We start from the raw sequence: 13,568 nt of genomic DNA on the forward strand, positions 1-13,568 counted from the left end.
TTTGGTAAAGTTACTTATCACATTTATTCATTAGACAGTAGAGTTTCTCAGACTTTCAAGTACGCATTTTCTAAAGATATGTTAAATTCTTTATGTATATCTTTTATTATTATTATACACAATACGTTTATTTATATTTAGACCTATTTTTATCACACACTGACTTCCTCGTATCTAAGTTACGTCGAGGCGAGGTCTAAGATATCTTTACACTTGTACCTACCTTGTCACTGTATGCCATCTGTCAATTTTGTACAAAAGTTCAAACATGAAGTGACAGCGACAAGGTAGTAAAGTGTAAATCTTTGACATCGACTGTACCTACAATGAGGAATCATTGAATAAAATATGTAAATTAAAATGTAATATAAAGAGATCCTTAAAATAAATATGTATGTTATGTACTTACAAAAGTCCGGGGACCTTAAAAGTATTTTACCTAAATAATTTAAATACACACTTTGTCCTTTGGTATAAAGTAGTAACTTTAACTACCTACGTCTGTAGTTTCTGATATGATATTCATAAACTAAATTACAAAATAGGTAACTAATAATACTGTACGAGTATCTCTATAATAATAGGTACTATTACAAATTATAGTGCTGATTGAAAGCTAAAAGAAGTTAAACAATAACAAAAAATCTCAAATTAAATTTTAATCGTCCCATGTTTAAATACGTTTCAGAAACTAGAAGTAATAATACTCGTAGTACCTAGTGAAGGAATTAATTCGCGATGTTATGGAAATAATTTATATGTTAATGGTACGCTTCTATTAGAAAAAAAGTACAATAGGGCATGAAACATCACATTTCTTGTACGTTTTTCACCCTCTCTTCGCTCATCTCTAGACTTCATACAAACGAAGTTCGATGATTTTCGTTTTATCATCTCATAGGATAGTACGATACGAACTTCGGTTTTTGAAGTAACTCCTCTGTGTGATTGGTTAATTTTGAATGCTTCCGTCCCGATTCCACCGAAGTTTATCCTAAATTATTTTTTTATTGGCTCAGGTAAAAGCGTAAGGCTTTCATTAGATTAATTTGGCATGGATGAGGGACATTTAAAATTAACGATTAGTTTTCAGTAAGAACTCATGGTTCACAACGGTGGTTCCATAGGAAGCGTCACAAACCTGTCACGAGTCATCGGCCATTGTGGTACTTAATCAGGTCTAAGCTTCGAAGAGTTGAAGACCTAATAGCGCCTTTTAATCCTCAAATATAGATAGATAGATCTAAATCTATCAGTCTATGTAATAAGTAATAAGTTTGCGTATTTTTGGCTCAGCGAGCATTTATGCTCGAGTGTTGGTCGTTCTACTACGTAAATTAAAGTGACATACGAGCAAAAAATCCCACCGAGCCACAATTAGGTAGGTACGTAAACTATCTAGCCCTTTTATTTTTGTCCCAAGTCATCGAGCAATATGTTAGTCAGGTCTTAAACTTCGAAGATATGAAGACCTAATAGCGCCTTATAATTCTAACTCTTCGGCCTTTTCCATCGCCCTCGTCGTCGCTGTCGACTGATGGTTGCCTGTGGCCCAGCATCAGCGCTTGCACGTCAGGGTTGAGAGGCAGCGCGGGGAAGGAAGAGCGCCGCACCATTGGGACCGGACGAGCTCCTGCGAGGAACGAAGATGGCATTAGGTTCTGTCAGCTGGTTCAATATTGCGGTATTGGAGCGAAAATCCACTGCGCCCGTTCTATAGAAGACGAAGAATTATGTTAGTTTATAAGTATAACTTACATACGAAACTTACACACTGGGTAAAGAACATAAGTGTGGGCGGAATTGGTAGTGGGTTTTCACCCTAATTCTGAAGAAAGCACTATATTTGCGAAACGAGAAAAGCATAGATTGTAATATGGGAATTGGAGATTTTGCTAAGACACAGCAAATTGGTCTATAAAGCTTATATGTATACGGAGACATTAACTATAAAATACCCCGTTTATTAGCAACACTTGTAACTAGGTACTTCTCTAACTTATGAACAAACAGAAAAAAATGAGTCTAATTCAGAAGAAAAGATGGAAAAGCAAAACCTCAATTTTGATGTAAGTTTTCACACAGAAAAGTAGTTTGCTATAATGTTGTTCGGAACTAGAAACAGAAGATCAGTTTTCTTTTTCTTTCTCTTATGAATCTTCAAGAAAACGCAAAAAACCGACGAGTTCCGTCCGAGCGACATTTTCAGTTGCGCCTACCTACTGTACACAAATGGCTCTGAACCGGTCAACCGGAATAACTAGGTGGTTCAACCGGTAGAAACGAGTATCACAGTGACCATCTTTATTTTCTGTCCGTTAGGTATCATTTACATTACGATCCTTAATTTTTTTGATAAACATCATCTAGGCCTCCATAGGCCCCATGGTCCAGGCGCGAAGGAACTCTTTCAAGAGATTTCTTCGCGTCTGGTATAGACGACTGGAGACTAGAAGATAGGCAGCTATTTCCGTCGTCCTGGGAACTATGCCGCTGACTGACATTTTTAAAGATATTTTTTTGTTTTTCATTGTTAATTAGTTGTTTTATAAATGTTTTGTTTTATCTTCTCAAGTCTATCTTGACTTGAAAAATCTTTATTGTTATCCTCTTAATTCTCGTATACTTAATCAACTGCGGGAATGGGATAATGCATCTCACCATACAAGCTGTGAGGATACCTAGGAAAATACTTCTGCAGGTTTCCACACATAAGTTCATTAAGGAATAATCTTAATTGAATTTCCAGCACGCGGGATTCTCAAGAAGTCGTGCATTCTATTATGTAATTTGTTAAGTCGGAAACGTAGCATGCAGCAAGGTAGTCTAGTATTAATTTTAATTATCTAGGCATCTTTTGTTCTCACCTAGGTATTATTTAAGCTAAATTTGTCCTGTTTTGTTTTGTTTTGGCCTGTTTTGAAATTACACATTTCGAGTAAGTTATTTACAAGCTTTTATTAATTATTTGCAATGTTTTGTTGGGGGGCAGATCTTGCGGTTTTTTGATTCGACTTTTTATTCGACTGTATGGAAAACGAGCGAGTGGGTCTCCTGATGGTAAGAGATCACCACCACCCATAAACATCTGTAACACCAGGGCTATTGCAGATGCGTTACCAACCTAGAGGCTTAAGATGGGATCAAGTGCCAGTAATTTCATCGGGGTAGCAATCCGGGCGGACCTTGCACAAGCACCACATGTAGTTTTCCGGGATAAACACTATCCAGGTCCTACCACCTGTAGTTTTCCGGGATAAATACTATCCATGTCCTTTCCAAGGTCTCGAACATTCTACATATCAAATTTCATCTAAATCCGTTCTGCTCTTTTAGCGTGAAAAGGTATGACGAGTTACTTTCGCATTTATAATATTAGTAAAGATTGAAATTGAAACTGATTTTCTGATTTTCTGATGTCGTAAACCAATTAGGTATCTACTTGTTATACATCCAATTAACATATCGTACTTAGGCACGCGAAATCGATTGCTCAATATGAGCACATTATTGCTGTTAAATTTATCGAATTCATGGAGAATCCTTTGATTAGTCATTTGGAATATAATCATGGGGTCAGTCGATCGTGAGTGGCAAATTCGCTGTTTTTAATTGTTCACTCGATAGATACTATACTAGTCCTACTAATTTTATAAACGCGAAAGATGGATGTTTGTTACTCTTTTACGCAAAAACCGCTGAACGGATTTCATGAAATTTGGCATACAGGTAATATATACCTGTATTACCTGTATGCCATTATAAGCGACTGTATTATTATTATTATAGTCGACTTTTTATTAGGGTTCCTTAGCCAAAATGGCAAAAACGGAACCCTTATAGTTTCGCCATGTCTGTCGGTGTCTGTCCGTCCGCGGCTTTGCTCCGGGACTATCAATGCTAGAAAGCTGTCATTTTCACGAATTTATATGTAAACTATGCCGACGAAATGGTACAATAAAAAATTTAAAAAAGAAAAAAATTTTTTAGAGTACCTACCTCTTATAGACGTAAAATGGGGGTAATTTTAGGGTTCCGTAGCCAAAATGGCAAAAACGGAACCCCATGTCTGTCTGTCTGTCCGTCCGCGGCTTTGCTCAGAGACTATCAATGCCAGAAAGCTGTAATTTTGCACGAATATATATGTAAAGTATGTCAACAAAATGGTAGAATAAAAATTCAAAAACAATTTTTTTAGAGTACCTCCCATTGACGTAAAGTGGGGGTGATTTTTTTTCTCATCCAACCTTGTAATGTAGGGTATAGTTGGATAGGTCTTTTAAAATCATTAGGGGGTTGCTAAAACGATTTTTCGATTCAGTGATGTGTTTGCAAAATATTCAACTTTAAAGTGCAAATTTTCATTAAAATCGAGCGTCCCCCCCTCTAAAACCTAAACCGGTGGGTGGAAAAATTTGAAAAAAATCAGGATGGTAGTAAGTATATCAAACTTTGAAGGAAAACTATAACGGTTAAGTTTTCTTGAGAATTATTATTACAAAATACGAAATCCTTAGAAAAATAATACTTAATTTTTTCGTAATGGCTACGGAACCCTATTTCGGGCGTGTCCGGCACGCTCTTGGTCGGTGTTATTTTTTCTCATCCAACCTTGTGGTGTGGGCTATCTTTAGATAGGTCTTTTAATACCATTAGGGGGTTGCTAAAACGATTTTTCGATTCAGTGATTTGTTTGCAAAGTATTCAACTTTAAATTGCAAATTTTCATTAAAATCTAGCGTCCCCCCGAGAATTATTAGTAGTTTAAGAGTAAACAGTAGCCTAAGGTATAAAAAATACCTAAACTTGGAATATTCTGTAGAAAATACGAAATTCTTTAAAAATATTACTTAATTTTTTCGTAGTGGCTACGGAACCCTATTTCGGGCGTGTCCAACACGCTCTTGGCCGGTTTTCTGAAATAAGTAATATATGGTTCCTGAGGGATCAAAAAAGGTTTAAACTACTACTAATTCTGCGCGGGCGAAGTCGCGGACATAAACGAGTAAAGTTATAAGTGCATATTCCCATTCAATTTCATATATGTAGGTTGGTGCTATCGTGCGGCTAAGATACTTCTTACCTTTTGACTCCTTTATTTATTCAAAAATATACAACCGAATTTGATAACCTCCTCCTTTTTTTGAAGTCGGTTAAAAAAACGATAGGTATTATTCGCTTATGCTGTATCTTGCATACAAGGAGATTTTTTTTTTCGTGATATAAAATTAGTGTTTCCAGCTATTGAGATAATTGTATCTGAGCTCAGTTTAAGTTTGTTATTTAATTTAAACAGTCTAAATTTAATGACACATTCAAGCCACTGAGTCAATGTCGTCAATATTCCACAGATTAATTAAGGAGAAACTTTAATTTTGTACTGAAAAAATCGTCAAACACATTACAATTTTTTTTTCACTGCTTAAAGCGAGTAACTAAGCATATCTATGAATAAAGGGGCTGGGTAGTTGATAAGAAAAACAGAAAAAAACATTGCGTAAATTGAAAGCGCAGGATAAATATTACCAGGAAGATTAGAGAGATGTTTAATCTAGTTTACTTTTACCGATTGAATCAAAATGAAATGGAATATTTTGAAATTACTCTCTTATTTGTAAGTTAATTCAACACGGAGATACCTAATCTTCCTTATATCTTTCACCTCCCTCAATTATTCTTACCTACTGGCAAAAACAAAAACAAAACGAGGCGAAAAATCATACCCGTATAAAAGCAGTTATTACTTATATAATATCATATCATCGCAAAATAGTAATAAAACATAAATAATCAACACAATAAAACAATGGGACTCTCGGGGGAGTGCAGACAAAATACCAGGATACAATAAAAGCAAAAAGATCAATATGTTATGTCATCAAAGTATATCGCCGTCGGCTTCGATTCGATATGAAAACTTAATTAACTTATCGAATGCCTTTCGGCGAAAAATATTGATGGCAATTAAAAATTTAAAACATACCTGAAAATCTTTTTCAGTCGTCAGACAGACCTTGTTTCGAAACATAATAAATTAAATAGTGAAAGAAGAGATAGATTAGACAGTATGAAATACATCGACATTCTCTTTGAACATTCAACCAAACATGCTGAAGCGCTGTTTAGATTAGATTTAGCGAATCCAATTGTTTATTGGCGCTTACAGACGGCTGATATAGGTACTACCACCATTAGTTAAACAAATGTAAGTGCTTTTGAAATCTTTTTTACCCATGTTTACAAAACATTAGTGAATGTGCCTTATTGTTTCTCATAAGTGGTTCAAAATCAAACGGTTCAATAGTTTTTAAGACTATTATAAAGAAAGTTAAATACGTTTGTACCATTATCTTATTTGTCTTTGAGTAGTCATAAAGTATGATTTAAAATACTCACAGTATTACCGTATCAAATTTTAATTAGTTTATCAACTATCAGAATTTTACTGATTAACTGTTTTTATTTCAATTCAAGGAAAGCGCTTCAGCGTACTTGCATTATTGTGTGTCAACAATAAAGATCGAGTTAAAAATATCCACCTTTAAATAGATAAAAACATACCAAAGAGCTTAGAAACGGATTGCCTCTTCACAAGCCTGGGTTCTGTAGATTCTGTAGGCGTTGAACTGTCAGGCTGGGTCTTTCTGTCTGACAAATAGGAGTTGGTGGAGTCCCCTCGGGTGTAAGGACGACTTTGACGTCGGCTAGTCTTTTCTTCATCATTACTTGGTGTAGATTCAGCAATTTGAAACAACTGCAGTCCGAATTTGCTTGACTGTCGCCTAAAATGTTTTTTATTAGCGAATTCGGCCAATGATTGTCTTCTTTCTCCGCTTGGATTTAACTTCCTCCTTTCTTTTTCTTCTTCTTTCACTTTGAGCACATCCATAATAGCATTTATAGCCAGAGCTACAAGGAACACCATAATGCCAATGACTGCGATCGTATGATTGCTTCCGTCAGATTCCTTCAACATCGTTCTGTTTACTTTGATACTAATGATCGGTTTTTCAGTAAACACGTCTAAGATACTGCATGCGTTGTAGATGAATAACGGGATGAAATTTGTTATTGTTTTGATAGTCACCTGTTTCTCGATAATGGGTACGTCCGGTGCGTCTATTATTTCAGGTAACTGAGTAACCACAGGTTTGTTTTCTTCCACAACGTCAACTTCTTTTGTGAACCACATATTGATACAGTACAAGCAGTAAAGGATCACGAACGGGATAAATATCAAGATCTTCCGATCGTTCATGTTTACATAGCAGGCGCACTGGTTTGTTTTATCTGAGAGCGTACGTGTGCTCCTGTCCGCGCACTATGTGATAATCTGGAGAAACTTGCACAGCTTTCATGTAATTTACGTCGTTTTTGTTGTTTTTTTTTGGTTGATTTAAGAGTTAGTGTCTGTGATGCGTCGCGCCGTGTTTTGTGAGAGGTGGACTGGTTACTACCCTCTGCGCATGTGCGAGTCTGGCCAGGGTTGACCTCGCTAGTAGTAGCTCCTGTACGTACACAACACACACGTCGATTCCACTCAAACAGGGGATACCTTTGTTTTGAAATTACTAGCTTATCATTTTATGAGAGCGTTATTCGGCCGCGTGTGTGTGCACTAAAGTGAATATTTCATAAAGTCACATTTCTGGTCTAAATTGAAGTGGTCTACTGATAAGTTATTATTTCATTGTTTATCTCGTTATTGATCGCAGTTTGTATCACTCCGATAAGGGTTGTCGTAGTTAATTTAATTTAACTACGGATTGATAACGATTATGAACACTTTCGTGATATTAAACTTGGTACGTTTGTACAAAATTAATATAATATATCACTTTATGGTTGGGTGTTATTTGTTTGCCACTATAATGTATACATAATTTGATTTTACGTGTGGGTACTTTGCAGTATTTTTGACACTACCAATTATCTTCTTGTCACTAATAATAAAATTAGGATATTTATTGTTTTATGATATTCACTGAAGATGTTTGTAAAAATGAAAGTAGTAGTACTTACCAAAATAGCTAAGGCAATCTAAAAAAATATGAAATTACATTTGTACCCAGTTTAACTTCAGCGCCATCTACACGTATTCACACGTAGTTATAAATTACACTGTAGCAACTAGCAACCATAACACTTACACGTAAAGATGGTCCGTTTTTAGATCACTTTACGATTACGATTATTCGTAGTGTTAGGAATGCTTACGGTTACGAACCGACGATTGCTTAATTTTACAACCGTCTGCTTATTGCCTACTGTACTAACGGTTGAATTGGCTATGAATATGCGGAATATAAAATTACTGTGCCCACTTGCTCGTTTTACAATGATAGCTGGGCTGGGGAATGTTTTTCTGTAATTTAATAGATGGTTGGTTACCTACATGAATACATGCCATCTTACGTAAGTTCAACCTATTAAACCGTGAAATATCTTGTTGGAAGTACGATTTTTTGGTAACGCCAGAGACAATTTTGGTAACGCAGGATACGCCCAAAGTGTCGGAAAAATAGTTGATTGGCCCAGCTAAGTAAAATGTTTTAAATCCTTGAATGTGCCAAATCGGGCAGCCAAAGTTTGTATACATTTAGTTAATTACGTAAACCTTTCAAGTAGAGCCTTTAACCGCGGTTTCGCTTGCATTAACTATTAAGCCTGGCAGTTGACATAAAATTTCGTGACTTTTTACTAAATTTTCATGATTATTTTAAAACTTACATCGTGTTGTTCATCCAACGTTGAGGAAAACCCTTTGCGAAAAATCATCTTAGATTTAACAGTCAAAACTATTACTTACTATTCTCCAGTCCAGCCGTTATACGGCGTGTATTTTTGATACTACCGCAAACTGTAACCAGACGAAGATTTAGGTGCTGTGAACCGATATCCAAACAAATTGTTAATTTAGAATTAACTACCAGAGCGTAATTAATTTTTGAAATATTTTTGAGCAGCAATGTAACACATACAATAATTTGATACGAGAGAGAGCACGAGAAGAGCGTTCTATGACAGCTGTGACGTCAAAAAGTGCGACGTTTTGAATAAAAACAAAGTAGTGGCATGGATACATTGCTTGCTAATTGATTTTGTATATAAGGAAAATAATAAGTCTAATTTTTTTATTAAAACATAATAAAATGTGTGTTTGTTTGAAGCTAGGGCCTTCACTAACTATCCTTAAAGTTTGAGGTAGTATCAAAAATACACGCTGTAGCTCGAAACAAACACACACGCGTATTCACAATTTTTCGCACATGTACCTACCTAATTATTATTTAGTACACTCTGTGAGACAAAATTCCTGTTTCGGAAACAAAAATAATATTCTTAACCTCGTATTGTTAATAGTACCTACCGATTTTATAAAATTTCCAATACTTTCTTATTTATCAAGATCGCGTACAACATCTGGCCTGGTCTTATTAAAAGATTAAACTATAGATTTTGCTATTTGCGGCAGATGTGGATAACCTACCTAATAAGTATTCCGCTCTAATTGCATTTCCAATAACGAGGAAGCAAAGGTTACGCTAATAATTTCGTTGATACGTAATGTGTATCCTTTTCTAACTAGGTTAGTGTGATAGAGACACGGTAAGAGAAAAACGAGAGGTGGATTTGTGGTAGCGCTAGGTGCTTTGAGGTTTGGGAAAGTGGTCGTAAGATCTGTTCCAGTATTAGAAAATTTTAGTCTTAATTAAATTTTTATACATAAAGCAACTGTCCTGTGGCCCACATTTAGTCGGCGAAGAATTTATTTTATTAATCGCTATCCCGTGTGTAGGAACTACGCAATTTTTCGGGATAAAAAAGTATCCTATGTCCTTTTTAAGGTCTTTGTAATACCTACCTGTAGATTGTACTATGTTAAATGAATAAATAAAAATAAAGGTCTCATACTCTGAGCTCCATACCAAATTTTATTTAAATCGGTCATCAGTTTAAGCGTGAATAAGAGGTAACAGACAGACAGACAATACTTTTAATTTTTTTATATTAGTAAAGTGAGAATTGCCGTTAAATCTTCTATCAAATAATAAATTTAAAAATATATAATATTTAATAATAGGTACCTATAAAATTAAGCAATGGCTTAGGACATCACGTCTTAGGGGCACCATAAACAGCACAAAAAAGGTAAGGCTGGTTACGGCTACTTATGGATGGGGGAGGGGAAGGAGGGTTGTCATGAAAATAATAGTCTTAATCCGGCACTGTCAATACACATATCACTTAATTCCTGACCTGCACTATTATTGGCCGGCTTAAAGTTAAGCGTGATACTACAGCTGCAACAGAGGCCTTACTGTTTACATACTTGGAATCATAGGTAATCATTTTCACCGCTTCCATTTGTCACACTATATAAGATGAGGGTATAAAATAAAATGTGAATGCGATTGCGAACGTCATCCCGTAGACAGTACAGCCTCAGATATTATCATCGATATAGTCAGTCGATGCTTAGCCATCACATAGCATAGTGGTTAACACTTATGTCTTTATACAAAACTAGGAATATAAAACCAATAGGTAATTCTAAAACATAAATAAAACGCCTGCAAAAACTAAATAGCACTAATTAGTACATATTGCTTAACCATCCATAATACACTCATATTCATGCAGGCGTTAATAACTTCACTAACTAAATTGACGAATTGGCGAACACTCGGTAAGTGATATATATACCAAAGTAAGCTGATCTAGGTCAGCCACCGAAGTAAAGAGAGCAGTTACAAGTATGTCATTTAAAATGTAGAAGTTAGATCGTTGATGCCTGCAGTTCCGTTTGAGTGCTTGCTTCACCTTAAGACAGGGTTTTGTAAACTTTTTGCAGTCACGGACCACTTTCACAATTTAAACAATTCAGCGGACCCCTGTCAATTTTTTTTGGCAATTTCCTAATAAATAAGTTTACAGACTGATCTACTACTATATACTAATATACTAATATATACCTGTGTTGCAAAGACCTCAAAGCATTTCACAGGTAAAATTGTCAATACATTTTATCGCCGATGATTTTCGAAAGGCTGTATTTCGATATTGCATTCCAGTTCCAGCCAGTTACAATCCAGAAAGATTTCCATTTCGCGCTTCGCCGCATTTGGCTGCGTATTAAAATATGCAGAGGGCGTTGAATTCTGTGCTTTCGAAACTGCTGACGGTGAATTTTTTAGTTCGTATTTGTAGTGAGGAAGCATGGCAATGGGCTTGGTTCCTGAACAAGTTTTTGGTAATAATTTAATTTTTAATATAAGCTTTTTTGCTGACTGTACTTTTTGTCGACTTTATTTGCATTGTCACCCAAACTGCATTTGCAGATCTGCGGAGACGATCCTGGCCAGACTACCAAGTGGTCACTACCTACTAGATTACTGTATTGTTACGCAATTTACATATAAGTATGCCAAATTTCAAGTCAGTCCGACTGCTGGATACAGAAAGATACACAACGGGACAGGTGATAATAAATTAAAGCTTGTAATAAAGTAAGTTTTTGGTAAAAAAATCACTTTTAATACTTACAAGCTTTTTTTGCTGACTGTACTTTTTGCCGACTATACTTGCATTGTCACTACATTTGCAATACTAAATTTTAAGTCGATAAAATTAACCGTTGAAGAGTTCCATCCTGCGAAGACGATCCTGGCCGGACTACCAGATTATTGTATTATCATGAAATTTACATAAGTATTCCAAATTCCAAGCTAATCTGACTACTGGAATTTGGTCAAATTTAACTTGCAAGATTTGACTATTGATAGACAACGGAACAGGTGAAACTACATAAAACCTTGTACGTGAGGGCTTCCACTCCCGGGCTTTGACGTGCTTCTTCTATTATATGAAAGGTTTCCCACTGGGTGGACTGAAAATATCGCGAAGTTTATGGGGTTCAAACAGTGATCGTCTTCTGACTGATGATGATGACGACGACGATGATGATGATGAGTTTCAACAGTATGTAGGAAAACTTTAGCACTTTGACATAAAAGATTTTTAAGTGATTTTGATTTGTAATGGCCCGAATTATGCGCAAACACGTTCCTTGCACATCTCTGGTGGAAACAGTGTTAATTTGGTTATTGGTTGGTTAAAATACGCAAAGCACTCCAAACTTCTGATACTTACGATCATTAATGACGGAAGGTAATTCAAAACAGTACAATGTGTTAAATGGATGTACCTATATAGCAAAAGGTACTATGCATTTATTTACAGTTTTGAGTACATGTAATCATACTTAGTAACCAATAAGCAATTGTTCTTTACAGTCTGTAATCAATTATTTATATAAAAACATTTTTTTTATTATACTGGATGGAAAACGAGCAAGTGGGTCTCCTGATTGTAAGAGATCACCACCGCCCATAAACATCTGCAACACCACGGGTATTGCAGATGCGTTGCCAACCTAGAGGCCCAAGATGGGATACATCAAGTGCCAGTAATTTCACCGGCTGTATTACTCTCCACGCCGAAACACAACAGTGCAAGCTAGAAAAAATAATAAGAAAATATCCAACGTGCACAGAATTCCAATAAAATTCGGTAGCGTTGCACCTGCTCTACCGATGTTTATTTACAAATTACGAAATTATATCCGGAGCAGAAGCAAGCCTAGAAAAACTATTTCATTAGTTTTCAGTATTCTGAAAATATTAGGTATTTCTGTAGTCCCCTAGCCGATTTAGGTGCCAAAATTGTCATATAGTTATATAAGTTGATATTCTAGTAAAAATGCCAAGAAGAGAAAAAAACTACTTTTTTCACTTTTCATTTTAAAAGCATACGTTTTGCCAAGAAAAATTACAGTTTTCTCACACTAACGTGCTTAAGCTAATGCGCAGACAGGCCGTTTTATGGCCGGTCTTGGTGAAACTATAACCTTGGGTCCTTGAAGGACTTTAGAACCCTACGAGTAAAAAGAGATAAGATAATTTTGCACATGAAACTACCGTGAGACTCACTCATATTAAATATATTGTCCCGGATAACTCACGTCTTAAATCGAGTTTAGCTCGACATATTTCGGGCTAATCCGTAGCCCTTCGTCTTCGGAGCAACGCGACTCAGCGACTGCTGCATGAGTTATCCGGGTCAATATATTTAATATAGAGATAAGATAAATATAAACATACCTACTCCGCTCAGCGACCTGAAGCGGATCCTAGCTTCCAACGAGCCAACGCGCCTGATCTCTGTGATTCCGCCCAGGAAATGTGCTCGGCCTGTAGATCCTTTTCTACCCGTGGCAAGAATTATGACTAGAGATCGTAAAATGTGAGCAAAATAGGTTGAAATGACTTATGACCATTACGATTCTTAACCCTAACTTCAATGAATTTTGCTCGCATTTTACGAACCCTGATCATAATACTTGGTCATGTGTATCAAGTGTCATGCATTAGGTGTGTGATATCGTGATTAGCTGCAAAAGCAAATTTAATTTTTCATTTTCGCCATGCGCGTTCAGTTGCGCCTCTCTCTAGTCTGCCTCTCTCCGCTTTTTCGTTGACGACGTCTCACAAATGTTTTATTTTTCG

General features: G+C 36.0%; 2 protein-coding genes across 4 annotated transcripts in view; one reads left to right on the forward strand and one right to left on the reverse strand.

The window, feature by feature from the left end:
* LOC141436880 (uncharacterized) lies at nt 1-7,882 on the reverse strand. 2 transcript variants are annotated; one of them, XM_074099979.1, is made up of 3 exons: nt 6,562-7,882; nt 5,984-6,013; nt 1,546-1,633 (listed from the first exon to the last, which is right to left on the reverse strand). In XM_074099979.1, exons 1-2 carry the CDS (start codon nt 7,256-7,258, stop codon nt 5,997-5,999), a joined length of 714 nt encoding a protein of 237 aa, XP_073956080.1. In that variant the 5' UTR covers nt 7,259-7,882; the 3' UTR covers nt 1,546-1,633; nt 5,984-5,996. The 2 variants fall into 2 exon arrangements, with proteins under 2 accessions (XP_073956079.1, XP_073956080.1); XM_074099978.1 differs by lacking the exon at nt 5,984-6,013 and having other exon boundaries at nt 1-1,633.
* LOC141436879 (sodium channel protein Nach-like) overlaps nt 7,732-13,568 on the forward strand; it is a 23,672-nt gene continuing 17,835 nt past the window's right edge. Inside the window, exon 1 of one of the 2 annotated variants that reach the window (XM_074099974.1) lies at nt 7,732-7,805. The gene's annotated coding sequence lies outside the window, so the exon portion shown is untranslated. Of the gene's footprint in view, nt 7,806-10,250; nt 10,346-13,568 lie in introns of those variants that run through there. The other variant, XM_074099975.1, reaches the window with a different exon arrangement.

This window comes from Choristoneura fumiferana, chromosome 17 (genome assembly GCF_025370935.1).
Source record: "Choristoneura fumiferana chromosome 17, NRCan_CFum_1, whole genome shotgun sequence".
Taxonomy (NCBI): Eukaryota; Metazoa; Arthropoda; class Insecta; order Lepidoptera; family Tortricidae; genus Choristoneura; species Choristoneura fumiferana.